The sequence below is a fragment of the Misgurnus anguillicaudatus genome, chromosome 6 (genome assembly GCF_027580225.2).
Source record: "Misgurnus anguillicaudatus chromosome 6, ASM2758022v2, whole genome shotgun sequence".
NCBI lineage: Eukaryota > Metazoa > Chordata > Actinopteri > Cypriniformes > Cobitidae > Misgurnus > Misgurnus anguillicaudatus.
The window spans coordinates 18,012,767-18,031,776 of record NC_073342.2 but is presented as its reverse complement, the minus strand read 5'-3'; the positions used below and the strand labels follow the sequence as shown (position 1 = coordinate 18,031,776).

Here is a 19,010-nt window from a genome sequence, read left to right as displayed (position 1 = left end):
GAAAAACACTAAAGTTAAGAAAGAAAGAAGAGAAGAAAAAAGGAAGAAAAGTAAAAGGAAGGAAGGAAGGAAGGAAGGAAGCAAGGAATGAAGAAGGAAAGAATTAAAGAAAAATAAGGAAGGAAGGAAGGAAGGGACATTAAAGGAAATAAAGAAATAAGAGGAGAAAAAGGAAGAAAAGTAAAAGGAAAGAAGGGAGGAAGGACAACATTAAAAAGGAGGAAGGACAAACATTAAACAAAAAGACATTAAACAAAAAGATTACAGAAAGAAAGGGGGGAAGAAAAGAAGGAAGGAAAGTAAAAGGAAGGAAAAAAGGAAAGAATTACAGAAAGAAGAAAGAAAGAAAGAAAGAAAGAAAGAAAGTAAAAAGGAAAAAGGAAATAAATAAAGAAAGAAAGAAAGAAAGAAAGAAAGAAAGAAAGAAAGAAAGAAAGGAAAGTAAAAGGAAGGAAAAAAGGAAAGAAAGAAAGAAAAGTAAAAGGAAGGAAAAAGTAAAGAATTACAGAAAGAAATGAAGGAAGGAGGGAGGGAAGGAAAGAAGGAATAAATAAATAAAGAAAGAAAAGAGAAAGGAAAGTAAAAGGAAGGAAAAAAGGAAAGAAAATAAAGAATTACAAAAAAAGAAATGAAGGAAGAAAAAAGAAAGAAATGAAGGAAGGAAGAAATAAAGAAACAAAGAAAGAAAGAAAGGAAAGTAAAAGGGAGGAAAAAAGGAAAGAAAGAAAGAAAAGTAAAAGGAAGGAAAAAAGTAAAGAATTACAGAAAGAAATGAAGGAAGGAGGGAGGGAAGGAAAGAAGGAATAAATAAATAAAGAAAGAAAAAAGAAAGGAAAGTAAAAGGAAGGAAAAAAGGAAAGAAAGAAATGAAAGTAAAAGGAAGGTAAAAAAGGAAAGAATTAAAGAATTACAGAAAGAAAGGAAGGAAGGAAGGAAGGAAAGTAAAAGGAAGGAAATAAGGAAAGAACAAAATAACTACAGAAAGAAAGGAAGGAAGGAAGAAATAAAGAAAGTAAAGTAAAGTACAAGAAAGAAAAAAAAGGAAAAGGAAAAAAGAAAGAAAGAAAGAAAGAAAGAAAGAAAGGAAAGTAAAAGGAAGATAAAAAGGACAGAATTAAAGAATTACAAAAAAAAGGAAGGAAGGAAGGAAGGAAGGAAGAAAGGAAGGAAGGAAGGAAGAAAGAAAGAAAGAAAGAAAGAAAGAAAGAAAGAAATAAATAAAGAAAGAAAGAAATAAAGAAAGAAAGAAAGAAAGAAAGAAAGAAAGGAAAGTAAAAGGAAGGAAAAAAGGAAAGAATTAAAGAATTACAGAAAGAAAGGAAGGAAAAAGGAAGGAAGGAAGGAAAAATGGACAGACATTAAAGGAACAAAGAAAGAAGAGGAGAAAATGGAAGAGGAGTAAGGGAAGAAGGCCAAACATTAAAATGAAAAAAGGAAGGAGGACAAAAAAGCTGAAAATAAAAGAAATGGAAAGAGTTTTTTTGCAATAATACTGCCACAGAAAGGTCAAACAAAAGCTTTAGTACATCATGTTATTATTTTCTATATAAAATAACCTGAACGATATGAAAATATTTCTGTCTTCATAAAACAGATGTGAGCTCAAGTGTTCATGTTTGACAGGCAAACAGCATCAAGTGACTTTCACATACTGTAGCTGTCAGCGTAAATCCAAAGCGTAAGTGTCATAACACCCCTTTAAATAATCATCACACAATGCACTATGTGAAGACAGAGGACATGTAAGGACAAAAAGACTGATAATGAATGAGTTTAATGTATTTATCATACCCGTCTCTCCTCTGAGGATCTTCTCCAGAGTTACACCTTTCTCCTCCAGAGCTCGCTGCTTCTCCTCAACTTCCTCAAGCTGTCTCTGGATCATCTGTGGAAAGCATCACCATGACTTTAAACATCTTCAGTCATTCAATACACACAATAGTTATGCATTATATTTGCTAAATAATCACTATTCGGTAGGACAGATGAACATCAGATGATTCTGTAACGATACTGACAGGCCTTATTCAAATCTATTTGTGTGCATGACATACCTGAGCTCTGTGAAGTCTTTTTAACTGTTCATTCTTGGTTTTTCGAATAGAAATGTTCTCTTGGGTTTTTCTATTGGTCTCAGGTGTGCTTCGGTGGGACTTTAAAGCAAATGAAAACATTTATAGAAATGACTTAAATACACAAATCATAGTTCTTTGCTAGAGCATCGATGTTTATTTAAACAGGAAGTGGGATGGTTTTACCCGTCGTGTATCGGGTTCCTGATCTTCTTCACTAGATGAGTTCAGTTCCTGTTGCTGATGTTGCTGGACAGAAGCTGTGAATACAAACGCACATGAAAAATGTTTTTACAAAAGTATATTGTTAATACAGATGATTTATATATCACAAAAGAGAAAATACTTTGATTTTAAGCAAGGTCCATTAAACAACAAATAAATAAGCAATAAACTTGTTATGAAATGAGCCAGATGTGCAAAACAACTGAACATTTAACTTAACATGACATTTATTCTTTCAAATGAAATTATATCAGTGTGTAATCACAACTGTCAACATAAGCCGTGTTTCCATTACCCTTCAAATTGCGCAATTGAAAATACACCCAATGGAAATGCATCAATTATGCAAAAATCCCACAGATCGCAAAAAATGTGCTAAAAGAATATATAAAAGTCAACTGACGTACACAAAAGTTGCATGATCAGTGTTTAAACATGCGAAATTATGCTATATTGCTTTCTGGAAAGGTGTTGCGAACATTGGCTACGATATGCGTAAACCTAACAACATCCCTCACCATTTTTGGAATGACCAAAAATTCCATGGCAATTTATGTATTTTGTATGTATTTCGGCTAATAACAATTTGTACAACCACATTCGTACATTTTTGTACAATTTGCTTTTGTCGCTTTTCATGTGCTCATGTGAAACCTTCATGTGCAATTTTTTTTTAAGTTTAGTTTCACGCGCTCACATGAAACTTTCACGTGCGCACGCAATAGTTTCACATGCGCACGCGAAACTAATCTTTATTTAATTTTTGCTCCGTGTCCCCTTAGGGGCTCAGTAAGGGGCAGTGTTTTGTTGTTGTCTTTTAATGTATGTTTTTGTACGAATCACTTCGTACAACTTTATAGGAACTAGCCAACATGTAAAAAACATACGAATTCTCTTGAGATCAGGCTGAAATGACTCGAGACGCTTTAGACATTGGTTAATGGAAACACCATTTCGCTATAATTTTTTTTTTTTAAATATTGCTAACGTTTTTAAAAGGGCAAATTTTAACTCTTTCCCCGCCAGTGGTGGCCTGTGACTCCTTTATCCTTTATCATTTCAGAATACGTGTTCATTGCATCATACTAACCATGTGCATCATTCGGGATGTCAAAATACGAGCCTGCTGTACACGCGTCTAAAGAATTTATGATAAAAGAAACGCTCGCGTTTGCCAGATACTCACATAATGGCATGTTAAATCAGATTTTAGTGTTAAGTTAGTGTCTTGGGAGTATTTTATGAACGTGAGTGTCTCTTTTATCGTAAACCCTTTCGACGTGTACGCAGCAGGCCCGTATTTTGACAAGACACGTGGTGCACATGGTTCGTATGACTCAAATAACACATATCTTGAAATAACGAGCAACACACGACACATGAATTCGCGCCCCTTGGAAGAGAAGTCATCGGAGTTATCTCGTCAATCGGTATCGGTTTTGATGAGTTTGGTCAAAAATTTTCAAAAAATTTGGTATTGACGAGTACGGAGCCCCTAAGGGGACATGGAGCAAAAATTAAATACTTACTAAATTATTAAATACTTTCATGTGCTCACGCGAAACCTTCATGTGCAGAATTTTTTTTAAGTTTAGTTTCGCTTGCTCACGCGAAACTATCGCACGCTCACGCGAAACTATCGCACGCTCACGCGAAACTATCGCACGCTCACGCGAAACTATCGCACGCTCACGTGAAAGTTTCACGTGCCCGTGCAAAAGTTTCACGTTAGCACGCGAAACTAAACTTTAAAAAAAATTCTGCACATGAAGGTTTCGCCCGAGCACATGAAGGTTTCGCCCGAGCACATGAAAGTTTCACGTGAGCACATTAAAGTTTCACTTTAGCACATGAAACTAAACTATTGATTTTTTTACTCCAATGTCCCCTTAGGGGCTCAGTAGACAAGGTATTTCGTCAATTAAGAGAAAAGGCTTCCAGGCCAATGACTCTTCCCTGATGAGTTCTTACGATAATCTATAATTTCGCTATTATCCACTAGGTGGGGCTCTTACCCAACTTATAAAAACTGAAACATCAACTAATTTAAAAACTGAAAACTTTGTGTATGTTTTGATTGTACAAAACATACACGATTGTTCCGTACTTGATCTCTAACAAAAGTACTTTACAAAAATGCAATTATTTCACCTTTCTGCTCAAAATTTGGTATTTTTCAAGAAACATACCCATATTTTAAAGGGGTGCTTAAAAGAGAACAAATGAAGATAGGATGAAACATTTTTTTTCTGTTATTTTTGTTTGTTTGTTTGTTTGTTTGAAAGCAGATGGTCTGTTCTTTCATTAGATATATTGTGTGTTTATATATTTATAGAAGACATTTTTCTGGAAGGCATTTTGTGAAATTTAAAAAAAGAAATGCTGGTGGGCAACTAAAAAAACGCTGGTGGGAAAAAGGTTAATGGAGGCTACTGAGGCATTAAACTGATGCATAGTAACCCTCAGTAACGCTTTGATACACTATAAGATTAAAGTGGTGTCTTACTTGTCATGTAGGGAATATAATGAACACTGGTTAGTTAATTATTATGTGAACATGCCCTAACGTATATAATGGCAATGACATTGGGTGGGAGAGTTAATACTCCTTTCTGTCATGGCACAAATGTACAGGACCTGCAATTTAGGAAAATATAAAAGCCCTAAACTACAGATTTACAAGATCCCAATAAAATTCTGGATCTGGTTTGGGTCTTTTCGTAGATGTAAATCTGCTTCATACTGTTTTTTCTTAAATACTCAAGAGTACAAATCCATAAAGTATGAGCAAAAGTTATAGTGTGACACTAGTGTTTGCATTAGCCAAGTAGGCATATGACCTGCACTAACCTTTGTTTCTAAACTTAGAAAGGATGGCCAAGATGTCCTTTTGGTTGTCTCCTTTGGTCTGACCCGTTCCCTCATTCCTCTTAATCCTTAGAGAGGAGAAGAAATTGAGCTTTCTGGGTGGCAGGGATGCTATATCATCTTTGGTGCCCTTGGACACCTTCGCGCCGAGAGCCACCTGCTCCAGTAACGTGGTGAGCTCGCTTCCACTCCTCACTCTGGATTGACTTTCTCCGGCTGACGGGTTCCTGGGTTCCTCGTCTTGGTTGCTTTGCGTGCTGCTTCCTAACAAGGAGCTGAGGCTGAAGGACCCCTCAGACAACGGTCTGGCTTTCAACGGTCGGTTTCTTCTGAGGACCACAGGATTGTTTCCCTTGTTGGAGAAAGACTTGCGGAAATTGTTGGCCCAGAGTGGGATGCCAAAGAGAGGAGGGCTGGGCTCGGGTGAGGGACGGCTGGGTTCTGGTCGAGCTTCTGGTTCTGGTTGATCCTTCGGTGGATCTTTAGATGTGCTGGGACGTCGTTCCGCTCTAGCGGTGGCTCCAGCTGATGCTGAGAACGTACCAGGAGTGTACAAGTCCCAATTCAGTAGCTTCTCCTTCTCGGATGATGAAAGCAGGAGTCTTTTCTTGGAACTGTTGGAGCTCTGATCCTCCAGATCAGGAGCTTTGATGTCGGAAATCGGCTTTTGAGAAGGAACGCTGGCTGTGGAGGGCTCAGGAAGGAAGTGCGAGCGATATCGAGGAATTTTGGGGATTTCATCAAGGGTGGGTGTTGATCTGCTGTTCTCCATTAGGGGGCAGTGAGACTCCGTAGTATGAGTTTCAGGCTTTGGTTGGGACAACTGTGAAAAAAGTGTAAAAAATAAATTTTCTACATTTTTACATGCACATTAACTAAATAATTAATACGTTTAGAGGTTGCGTTTGTAGGCTTATACATAACATAAGCAATACATAACAGAATTAAAGATTTTAATAGTCATGGTTTAGTTGATCAACCTGGTTCAAAGACTTTCATCATAGTATGTTTGTGATCCAAGAAAATGTATCCTACATAATATAAATAATATTCTGTAAAAATATAACCTTGATATCTTTCATATTGACTGAGTAAGGTCATGTCAAAGATTGAAATGAATGATTTAATTTAAACTTTGATGCTCCTAATCTCATCATAGATTTACCTGAATTTCACAGACATGAAGGTCACATGGTAATAATTCGTAAACACACAGAATGAATAGACAAACAAGCATTGATCATGTAAATGGAAATATAAATCCTACAGATTCATGAATCTCTTCAAAGTCCGAATCGCCATCTTCTGCAACGGTTTCATTTTTGTCGGCTGGTTTTCCACGGTGAAATTTCTTAATCAGGACGAGAGGCAGAGCTGAGACAGAAAATAATGTCATTCAGTAGATTACAGACAATGCATTTAAGGCGATACCATCAGCGCCCTCTAGTGAGTAAGCTGAGTAGTGGCTGCATCTACATTATGTTAAAAAACTCAAGACAAACATGTGTGCCAAATATTTTCATAAATAAACCACAAGTCCTCAGGCATTACCTAAAGCTGCATTAGGCTTTATAAACAGACATGCAAGAGATGCAGCTTGCATTACTGAATTAATATAAGTACACACATGATAGCACCTGATTTCACAGCGATTCCAGTAGGCAAGGCTAAATCATCAAATTAATTTTGACATGGATGGGAAGAGACAGAAACCCGCCAGGGCCAAAATGGGCTGAACCCAATCCATTCAGTTGTAATTTAACATACTTTATGCTAGGTTGTTTTAACCCATTGGCATTGTTGGGTCAAACTTTTTTTGTGTTAAAATCAATTTTTTTAGAGTGTAAAGAAATAACAAAATTATTAATGATAAAAATATAATACTAATAAACTAATCAATAATAATAATAATAATAATAATAATAATAATAATAATAATAATAATAATAATAATAATAATAATAATAATAACAACAAAAACTACAATTATATCAATAATAATAAATAAAAATATCAATAATAATAATAATAAATAAAAATATCAATAATAATAAATAAAAATATCAATAATAATAAATAAAAATAGCAATAATAATAAATAAAAATAGCAATAATAATAAATAAAAATAGCAATAGCAATAGCAATACTACTGCTGCTGCTGCTGCTGCTGCTACTAATAATAATATCAATGATACTAATAATGATAATGATACTAACAACAATAATTATAATAATAATAATAATAATAACAATAATAATAATAATAATAATAATAATAACAATAATATTATTAATAATAATATCAATAACAATAATAATATCAACAATAATAATAATAATAATAATAATAATAATAATAATAATAATAATAAAACGGTTAGTTCCAATCCTTGATTCTGATTGGTCAATAGGTGTGCTTTATTCACGATAAAACACTGCTATGACCGCTTCACCCAACGGTTCTATTTAATATCACTGCGCCCTTAGCAACACCCTTAGCAACACATAAACATATAATGAGACAAAGTCTGAGAACAGTTTGTTGTTTTTATTGAGCTTTCATGTTGTTGTTCGCAGTCAGGGACTATTTTTTTCTAGCGGAAGGAATGCTTTTATTGATTTACCTTCATGAAAGTTGCACTTATATTTTTTTACTTTAATATTGTGTGGTAACCGTTTTATAAAAGCAATAAGGTACTCGAGGCAAGTGCTGCATCGTGAACAAGTAACGGCCGAAGGGGTTGCAGGCACTCCGCTTCGCGTCGTGCCTAACAACGCCCTTCAGCCGTTACTTATTCACGATACAGCACAGCCTCTCGTACCTTATTGCTTACTAATAATACTACTACTACTACTACTACTACTACTACTACTACTACTACTATCAATAATAGTAATAATAATAATAATAATAATAATAATAATAATAATAATAATAACATCAATAATAATAATAACAATTATTATTATAATAATAATAATAATAATAATAATAATAATAATATCAATAATAATAATAATTATATAATCAATAATAATACTAATATTATATCAATAATAATACTAATATTATATCAATAATAATAATAATAATAATAATAATAATAATAATAATAATAATATCAATGATACTAATAATGATAATAATACTACTACTACTACTACTAATAGTAATAATAATAATAATAAGAATAATAAGAATAAGAATAATAATAATAATAAGAAGAAGAAGAATAAGAATAATACAAATAATATAATAATAATTATTATTATTATTAATAAATAATAATAATTAAACCTCATATCTAAGAGCATAAATGTAAAGAACACTCTGATACATACTTGATCGAATTTTCTTCCTCCACAAGTTGTTTTTGTTGCTAATTTCTCCTTTGGCAGTGGAGCGTTTTCCTGATGAAGAAAGGAAGCCAAAATGAGGCAGGTAAAATGATATTGATCCTCAATCCCTAAGAGCATTTGTATAACAATGAATTTCTATTACACAGAATCTCAGAAGATATTCATTGTCTTCTCTGTAATTACAGTGTACAATGTTTCATTTCTTTCTTTTAGCCAAACACAGACAAAAGCTAACAAACCGAACAGCTGTTGTCTCACAAGCAGCATGTGTGACTGGACAAAATGTTCAACCCATTGCGAGACTGGATTACTAGCCAAGAATAATATACACTTAATATGAAAGTCTAGCTTTGCCTGCCACTCCCAAAGGCAGAGAAAAAGTCAGCCAACATTTTTGGGTCTGTTGTTAAGCCAGTATTATGAGATAGATCTTACACAATAATAAAAACAGTGCAAAATAAATTATAACGTAAAGTTGCTCACTGACCTTTTTGCTGTGGTGAGTTGGGACAAACAGGCAGAGACTCTGACGACTTCTTAGATGAACCCTTCACTTCACTACATCAAAATATGAGGACACGAGATAATATCATAGCTTTTCAAGGAAATGTAAATAGTAACAGAACAATAAATAACTCAATTGGTACAGCACTGCTCGAGCAACACAAAGGTCATGGGTTCGACTCCCAGCCACATTGTGTGGTGTTGAAACAATAGTGCCGTGCACTGACCTCTTGTTTATGACCTCCGTTGAATCGGATAGGGTTGGTGCCTCTGGGCGCTCATTGGAAGTATTCGGGTACGTCAAACCCTTCTGGTCATTCTTGTTTCCAGAGTCTTGCTCGGTTCCTGCGGGGTCCACGCAAACACAATGCGCAATGACAAAATGAATTGAACACATTAACAGAACCCTGCTGTCGTGAGCTCGATGTAAGAAACTTTTACCCACCTTATTCACACCAAAACAACTTTGTTTTCTTAGGTAATGAACAACATTATTAAATGTAAATCATTTATTTGTCTTGTTGTACTGTACCATGTAGAGTGGAACCATTACTTTTTGAAAGGCCTATTAAATAATAATAAAAATACTTAAAATAGAAGTAGTTGTTCGGTCATTAATATAAATTATCCCAATGCACTGTAAAATACGGAGCCCATAAGGGGACATTGAAAAAAAAGGAAATAAAGTTTAGTTTCACGTGCGCGCGCGAAACTAACGCATGCGCATGTGAAACTATCACGTTTAGTTTCGTGTGCCCTTGTGAAACTTTCGTGTGCGCACTTGATAGTTTCACATGTACACATGATAGTTTCACAAAACTTGACTTAAAAAAAAAATTCTGCACATCAAGGTTTCGCATGAGTACATGAAACTAAACTTTAGATTTTCTTTACTCTAATTTCACCTTAGGGGCTCGGTAGTAAAAAGTAAAAGTTGGATCAACTTAAAAAAATCCTTAAATTTTTTCACTTTCAAGTGAGAAAATTTAAGTAAAAATAAAAATCTAATTTGTAGGCGTAACCAAATTTAAATTGAAAATGTTATTATTTTATTTAAGGTGTTTCCAATTGAAATAAGTTTTTTTAATTAGAGCAGCTTTCACTTTTTACAGTGTGTTGTTGTCAAGTCCAGCTCATTTCAGTCCAGGTCCAGACCAAGACCAAAAACTGTCCAGATATAGCCATATCGCACTCGACAGTTTTTGGTCTCGGTCTGGACTCGAAGGAGCTTGACTTGTATCGTTTTCTAAATAAAAAAAGTGATTTCCCAACAAATAGACTATGGCCTGGGTGTGGCACACAAGGCTCAAGCCTAGTCCCATACTAAAATGCATGTTTAAGAAGTCTTTACTAAAAATAACTTTTAGGTGTGGTTTCCCGGACAGGGATTAGTTTAAACCAGGACCAGGTCTTAGTTTAATTATGAAATATAAGTAGTTTTTATAAACATGTCTTACTAAAAACATTACTTCAGTGCATTTTCGGCAAAACAAAGGGCACTGTTGTATTTTAGAACATGTCAGTGCTAGTTGTTTTCAGTTTGGACAGCGCTTACATTTATTTTAGTTTAGGACTAGTCTAATCCCTGTCCGAGAAACCACCCCGTACTGACATAGATTAAGCCAGGATTAGGCCTAAGTTAAGATAAACCCTGTCTGTGAAACCAGACATGAATGTACGCTGACATTTTAGATTTATGCCCACTTTTATAACATACAAGAACGTACATGTAATAATAATAATAATAATAATAATAATAATAAACAATAATGTAATAATATCGACATGTCTAATGTGACTGCTTTGGTTTAATGAGGATTAAATAAGGCAAAGGTGGATTTTTTTCATCGTAGGGTGGTTGTTTTTACACACAGCCAACCCACATTTATATCCAAACATAACTTAGGCATATTATGGGCCCTTTAAGATAAAATGCCTTCCTTTACATTTCATCCATTTGTATCAACTATAAAATTACCTGTATCGGACAAATTCTTGCTCGGATTCCTGTCGCAGAAGATAACAAAGCTATTAAAATGTAATTATATGTCTGGACGGATGGTTAAATATTAACTAATTTCTTATCTATAAATCACATTCTTGGATGAAACCCTTTTTCCATTATGTCAGGGATGAAAAATAACCAGGGTTTAAGGATTATGGCATCAATTCAGATAAAAACTCAAGGATTTGTGCCAATTATTGTGTTCTTGAGAATGTTTAAACAAACTTTTCTTCTATTAAATCATCCATTAAATCGCCTATTTTACTTTGCGTACAAGTGAATCTAACAACCTTGAGATGCACACTGTATGTGAATGACTTTAAATGCAGCCTCTTCTTTATTATTTAGCTCTTTCTTTAACACACACAAGCTCTTCATGTGAACGTGCTAAATATCGTTTGTGTGTGTGTGTGTGTGTGTGTGTGTGTGTGTGTGTAAAGATTTATCACAAGGTCACCTAAGATGTGTTTGGAAGAGTCCTTTTTCACTTTTACTCTATAAGATAACACACTAAATGTATTCAAAATCAAAGACACCTTTACAGAAAGTACAAATTGAGAGTTTTTGTTGGTTTTAGTCCATGTGCTTTAGCTGTGAAGCAAGTAAGCAATTATAATTAATATTGCCTTTAAGGTCATAGTAGCTTTATATTTTGCTATTAAAATATTGGCTTTACTTATACCCTCAAGTTGTTACAAACCTGTATGAACCTCTTTTTTTTATGAACACAAAGATACTTTGAGGAATGTCCGCAACCAAACCGACCAAAGGCACCACCGACCTCCATAGTGAGAAGAAGAATAGGGGAGAGCGGGGGCGAAAGTACAATTTTTCAGAAAAACTTAATTTTAAAAGATAATGTTATAGACAGAGATATATTTTTACTGTAGTCGATATCTCACAAGTGTGGTCTATTAATATCAGGTGGAATTTTGTAAAAATGTAAAACGACCTCAGTATAATTTTACTTTAAACGTAAGTAGTGGATTGTTACTTTCGACCCCACCTGCAGGGACAAAGTAACACAACAAAACAAGATACTGTAGATGTGTGTGTTACACTTGTTTTTATTAAATATACATGACTATGACCTTGTTAATATGTCTGCAAACATATTTTGTAATTTATCTTTGTAAAAAAATAATAAAATTAAATTTTTTAAAAATGTTTCAAAAGCAACAAAAAGTACAAACTTGAACTGTTGAGAATAAAACATTTTGTCAACAGTTTGAACACTATGTAAATTAAATTAAATCAAATTAGAATAATATCAATATTCAACATATACAACAGTATTAGCAGCAGGCAATGTTACTTTCGACCCACCAGGATATCCTCACATATAAGCACGATTTACTTTTATTTTGAAAAACTCTGAGAGGTCTGAGAGGAACTTCAGGATGTGTTACCGTGGATTCACACCATCCGCGTTTGAGGCGTCATCAATGAACATTTTTAGTTTACGCACTTCATTCGCGCATGAAAGCCGCGCATGAAATTCCTGTCATCGAGACATTCACATGGAAATTTGCGTCATGGGAGGGGCTTCTGCGACTCTGCTCGCTTTCTGTAATCATGTTACTACTAGAGCAAGCTCCTGATTGGTTAACGCGTCACGTTTTTCCGCCAAAGTTAAAATTTGTCAACTCGCGTCTTTGCCGCGGCAACACTCAATTCACGGCATTTGCGCGAATGAGGCAGAATCGCGTCTATTTTGCCGCACTAAACGCCTCATGCTACGTACACACCAAACGCGGGGCATCGCGTTACTCGCTCTAGAGTATTAGCTGGATTTAACTTTGTGTCATGCAAATTTTTCGCTTGAGTTGAATATTTTCAACTTATGCGAAGACGTGTTTGAGGCGAATAGCGCGTTTTTTCGCGGTAAACGCGCCGCCCATATTGTGTCATCCGCATCGCCCCAATGCAAGGACGTGTCTGATCGCGTCTTTGCATTGACTTTGTATTTAATATACTTGCGCAAATCGTTGAACTCGCGTCTGGTATAAACCCACAGTCATTCACGGTGCGAGACCTCCTGATGTGTGTCAACGCGTCTTTACATCACATGAAACCAGAAACACAACGCGTTATAAGAACAAAATGACCGCTTTAGGAATTTACATATCATTGTTAAAAACACCTTTCTGGTTTACATGTGGAAAACGGTGAGTAAATAACGCAATATTTGTCAGCTCTGTCAGTGGTTATGTGCCTAAACTGTCGTAGTTTCGGATGCAAATGTTATCAGGGCTTGGAGAAAATCGCTTTGTTTCTTTCATCCCGCGTTACTTTTGGCCCGGTTCTCCCCTACTACTGAAGTCAATGGGGTCTCCGACCGACCCGGCGACAAACACTCCCCAAACCATCTTCCGTAAGAAATTAATACAGGTTTGCAACAACATGAGACAGAGTAAATGATGACAGAATTTGAATTTGATCCCTTTAAGAGCGAAAGCAAATCATTGATAAAAATTTATTAAAAAAATGATTAAGTAAACTACAAAAAGCAGATAAAAGGACAGATGATAGAAAAGACCCAAGAGAACCAAGTTGAATGAGATAGCTCAAATATATTTGCAATGGGTCTGATGTATGTACCACAATTATTAAAAATAATATCCTGTTAGGGGTCAGATGATCTAATGGTTTCAAAATGGGATGTGAAGTTAAAAAAAAGGTGTTGGTTATGTTTGTAAAAGTGTGTGCGGTACATATTAGCTGGCACAATAGTCCAAATCTAATATGAAAATGTGCTAAACAAAGCTCACAATTGCTTTACATTAGATTGGAATTCATTATTCTACTGATATAAATACTTGGGGACAGCTGGGGTTATACTGTATTACACAGGAGGCTTGACAAAAAGGCAGAAACGAATACTTTGAGTTAAAAATATATTTATTTTAATGCTTACAGGCTTGAATTTATTTTTTATAAATTAAGACAAACAGTCTTTCATTGTAAAATACACAGACTGAAGAGCTGAAATGTACAACAACAAAAGCTTATCCTCAAAGGATTTTATAACTTGTGCAAAACTAAAGACTTTGACATATAAAGTCTGAGTTTTTAAGAAGAACATGAAAGTGGTCTTGCATGAGATTGGGATAGTAAATCAGCCTCTGCAACATAGAGGACAAACATGGAGAGAAACAAGAAGGCTGGTTACTTCACGTGGCGCAGTGTACTCAAGTGTGACGCAAGCAAAAAAACGTGCATTTCAAAGGCATGCTGGGATTGGCAAGTGCACTTCTGTTAGTGTGTTAATGCATAGACCTCCAATGACGCAACAAAACGTTTAGGAGTGTTAGAAACGTTCATACATTAGACCCATGCTGCATTCTCAATAGTAGGATAAATGCTATAAAATAAGCAGAAAGCCAGTGCAAAGCAAAACAACCTGATCACCTGACCCATGCAGGCCAATCGTTGCTGCTCTCACGGTTCAGCCAATCAGTGGTTGGAGCATTGGAAACTTGAAACATACTATGTATGATGTGGGATAAGATGAAAGAATGAAATATGAAGAGAAAGATGGAAATTTAGAGATAAGACTTTAATTATGCACGACAGAACAAAAAAACATTTAGATTTTGGATCTGCATTAATCTTAAAGAGACAGTTCACCCAAAAACAACAATTCTGACATTTATCATCTTCATTTTAACCTTCATTCCATACAATGACAGTTCATGATGCCCATATCTGTTACCCTCCTAAACCAAAAAGTCATAGTAGATATCCAAAAGTGAATAACAACCTTTAAGACCTTAAAGGCAATCTTGTAGCCCTTAACAGCCATGGTCACAATGAACTGTTACTGTATGGAAAAAAACGCATCGGTCATGCTTAAAAAATAGGTTTTGTGTTTCAATGTACGAAATGTCATTATAGAGTTTTTATTTTTGGGTGAGCTATTACTGTAAGGTCAGAATTAATAATATATAAACCCTGAAAAAACAAAAAGTGAACATTGCATAAACATAATGCTGAGCAAATTTCCTCATTAACAAAAAAATATAAAGCTCATTACTTTTCCTCATTAACAAGTCGTCAAAATGCATTATAAAGACAAAACAATACTGCCTGGCACATATTGTAACATAGGCAAAACCAAACCAAATCATTCATGTTTCAGTCACGTTCAGTCACGGCAGTTTCAGGCAGTTAGGACGAAGCATAATCCTTTCTCAGTAAGGTGCTCTTAGTTTATCAGCTTTGGTTTTTTTAGTGCTGGGCAAAGATTAATCGTGATTCATCGCATACAAAATAAAAGTTTTAATATTTAACCACACACATATAGATATAATCATTTCAGAATTTATTTATATATTTATTTATTTATTTATTTATTTGTATTTAAGAAACATTTACATGTGTATATATATTTATTTGTTTTTTATATATTCTATATGATATATAAATAAATAAAAATGTGTGTGTGTGTGTGTGTGTATGTATGTATATGTATATATGTATATGTATGCATGTATATGTATGCATGTATATGTATGCATGTATGTATATGCATGTATGTATATGTATGCATGTATATGTATGCATGTATATGTATGTATGTATGTATGTATGTATATGTATATGTATATGTATGTGTGTATATATATGTATGTGTGTATGTGTATATATATATGTATATGTATATGTGTATATATGTATATATATACACATATACATATACATATACATACATATACATATACATATATACATACATATACATATATACATATATACATATATACATATATACATATACATACATACACACACACATTTTTTATTTATATATCACAAAGAACATACAAAAAAACAAATAAATATATATATACACATGTAAATGTTTCCCAAATACATAAATGAATGTGTTTGTATTTATATATACATTATTTCACACAGCACCCCTCATATTTTATGTCAAAAATCACTTTTATTTTGTATGCGATTAATCTTTGCCCAGCACTAGTTTTGTTTTTTACATCAAACATAAATACAAACACTTAACATTTCTTAAACCCTGTAAGACCGTGCCTTCAAAGCAAATTCAAAATCACATAATACTGCGAAAAGTACCAAATACTGCATAGGCAAGTAAACGAAGCATAAATGTGTAATAATGGAGTAAAGAACCAGCAGGTCTATAGAGTTTAAGAAGCCCAGGATTCTTATCGAGGACCCCCCATACCGCTCGGCTGACTATCGATTTCTACGGAGGAAGAGCGATTCCCTCACGGCTCATCTGGCCCGCAACCTCATGCAGCATGTATATGAAAGGTACGCCCAGACTCAAAAGCTCATAAAGGAAGGCATAGTCCTCCTGCCGCTCTCTGACGTGCTGCCTTACGGCCCGGGCTGTCTTATACATCCAGCGGGCGAGCCGGCGGGGCGTACCCAACACTGTGCGGCCCACGTGCAGTGGCCAACGTAGAGTTTTCCTAATAAAGGAAGTCGGGGTACCTGAGGGCTGAATGTGAGGGCCGTCTGGGGCCGTGTAGTCGGACGTAGCACTGGTTGAGGGCCTGCTGCCTCCGTACACCTGCATGATACAATGTGACATCATGATAACATTATTTTTATTATATGTTAACAAAACACATTTACTTAAATATATAAACGCAAGAAGAAGAGCCATTATGCATTATGAGTGATGAAGCAATATTATAGGCCAAACCAATTGTTTATTGGCCTGATTGAGATTATAGCCATCGACCAATAACTGTGCCTGATTGGCTGAATAGCAGAAGTATTTTTTAGTTCCAATACTATTGACAGCGGTTTTAAATAAGTTAGAAATGAGGAAGACTTTAGTATAATCCGATCTATAGCAATACAGGTACGCGTGCATGTATTGGCTATTTTACTATGGCATTTAGCGTGCAACATCCAATCAAAATTGTTTCTATAAAACGCATCACAACATTACCTCTCCTCTTCTATGTCTACTGCCGATGGTTCTCCGCTGAGAAAAGTGCAGCTTGCAATAAAAAGTGCCTGTAAAAAAAAGAGCATTCATAATGCTATCCATTCAATACTGTGGTTTCAGCACTACAAATCTTCTCAATTGCAGCTCACCTTGGTTGGAGTCGAACGCGTGACCCCCCAGTCTCAATGTACAGCCACAGATGTGACAGCGGAAACACTCTCGGTGAAAAAAGTAACCCTCCGCGCTGAGTCTCTCCATCACGTACACGCGCTTCTTACAGAAGTGGCAGGTATCGCTGCCGCCCAGACCCTGAGGGAAGTCCTTTCGCTGGCTGGTCTGAAACACAAAACAACATCTATGACATCACAGGAAACACATAAATATTGGTTATGAATGATGGTTTAAAAAGCACAAGGAAAGTAGTTTGTGTTAGGGTCTTATTTCTTATTATTTCATTTCAAGGATGCAAGTGTGGCATTCAAGAGGAATAGATGAATGGCCTACTTTCCATCATAGGTTTTCACTTTTAGGGTTAGACTCACACTTGTGGTATTGTGTGATATTAAGAGCTGGGCGATATTTATATTTCATGCATTTTTGGGTAGGTTAAATGTCTATATATGAAAATATATGAAACAGTGTATTATGCAAACAAAATTTCAGTGTGCATTTCTGGCAAAGCGTGGGTTGCATAGGATGGTCATTACAGACCATAAAAATATACAGTTTAGTCTTAAGTATCCCGAAAAAAAAATAAAAATAATAATAATAATATAAAAAAATAATAAACGAAAAACTAAGTAAAAATAATAAATAAATAAATAAAGTAGTGTATATAATTAATAAACATGTATATAGATGGTTTTAGCAGTAACAACATAAACAAGTGGCTTTCGTGGTCAAGATGCTCTATTGGGTTGAGATCTGGTGACTGTGGGGGCCATTTTAGTACAGTGAACTCATTGTCATGTTCAAGAAACCAATTTGAAATGATTCGAGCTTTGTGACATGGTGCATTATCCTGCTGGAAGTAGCCATCAGAGGATGGGTACATGGTGGTCATAAAGGGATGGACATGGTCAGAAACAATGCTCAAGTAGGCTGTGGCATTTAAATGATGCCCAATTGGCACTTAGGGGCCTAAAGTGTGCCAAGAAAACATCCCCCACACCATTACAACACCACCACCAGCCTGCACAGTGGTAAGAGGTCACGATGAATCCATGTTCTCATTCTGTTTACGCCAAATTCTCTACCATCTGAATGTCTCAACAGAAATCGAGACTCATCAGACCAGGCAACATTTTTCCAGTCTTCAACTGTCCAATTTTGGTGAGCTTGTGCAAATTGTAGTGAAGATAAGTGTTCCCCGGTGGGGTTTTCTGCTGTTGTAGCCCATCCGCCTCAAGGTTGTGCGTGTTGTGGCTTCACAAATGCTTTGCTGCATACCTCGGTTGTAACGAGTGGTTATTTCAGTCAAAGTTGCTCTTCTATCAGCTTGAATCAGTCGGCTCATTCTCCTCTGACCTCTAGCATCAACAAGGCATTTTCACCCACAGGACTGCCGCATACTGGATGTTTTTCCCTTTTCACACCATTCTTTGTAAACCCTAGAAATGGTTGTGTGTGAAAATCCCAGTAACTGAGCAGATTGTGAAATACTCAGACCGGCCCATCTGGCACCAACAACCATGCCACGCTCAAAATTGCTTAAATCACCTTTCTTTCCCTTTCTGACATTCAGTTTGGAGTTTAGGAGATTGTCTTGACCAGGACCACACCCCTAAAAGCATTGAAGCAACTGCCATGTGATTGGTTGATTAGATAATTGCATTAATGAGAAATTGAACAGGCGTTCCTAATAATCCTTTAGGTGAGTGTATATAACAAGCAAAATAAACACGTAGATTACATAAGAAACCAAAACAGCGAGGTATTTGTCCAAGAGTTCAGTTTAGCAAATAGTCAGACCATTAAAAAACTGAAAACCGGAAATAAAGCTGCATGGGCGTCCGATGAAACAGTCTATAT

General features: G+C 35.3%; 2 protein-coding genes across 16 annotated transcripts in view; one reads left to right on the top strand and one right to left on the bottom strand.

Annotated features, from left to right (window-relative positions):
* The window catches only part of cyb5r2 (cytochrome b5 reductase 2), a 117,058-nt gene that overhangs the window by 488 nt on the left and 97,560 nt on the right, over nt 1–19,010 (top strand). The gene's annotated exons all lie outside the window — the stretch shown is intronic.
* The window catches only part of mical2b (microtubule associated monooxygenase, calponin and LIM domain containing 2b), a 73,640-nt gene that overhangs the window by 8,810 nt on the left and 45,820 nt on the right, over nt 1–19,010 (bottom strand). For 11 of the 15 annotated variants that reach the window (XM_055192038.2, XM_055192040.2, XM_055192037.2 and 8 more), the window contains 11 exons: nt 17,129–17,315; nt 16,980–17,047; nt 16,514–16,592; nt 9,258–9,375; nt 9,014–9,084; nt 8,509–8,577; nt 6,433–6,539; nt 5,148–5,988; nt 2,259–2,332; nt 2,055–2,153; nt 1,792–1,885 (listed from right to left, as the gene is read on the bottom strand). In XM_055192038.2, the coding sequence (XP_055048013.2) occupies nt 1,792–1,885; nt 2,055–2,153; nt 2,259–2,332; nt 5,148–5,988; nt 6,433–6,539; nt 8,509–8,577; nt 9,014–9,084; nt 9,258–9,375; nt 16,514–16,592; nt 16,980–17,047; nt 17,129–17,315 (1,807 nt within the window). Of the gene's footprint in view, nt 1–1,791; nt 1,886–2,054; nt 2,154–2,258; nt 2,333–5,147; nt 5,989–6,432; nt 6,540–8,508; nt 8,578–9,013; nt 9,085–9,257; nt 9,376–13,920; nt 14,525–16,513; nt 16,593–16,979; nt 17,048–17,128; nt 17,316–19,010 lie in introns of those variants that run through there. The other 4 variants (XM_055192050.2, XM_055192049.2, XM_073868625.1 and 1 more) reach the window with 4 other exon arrangements.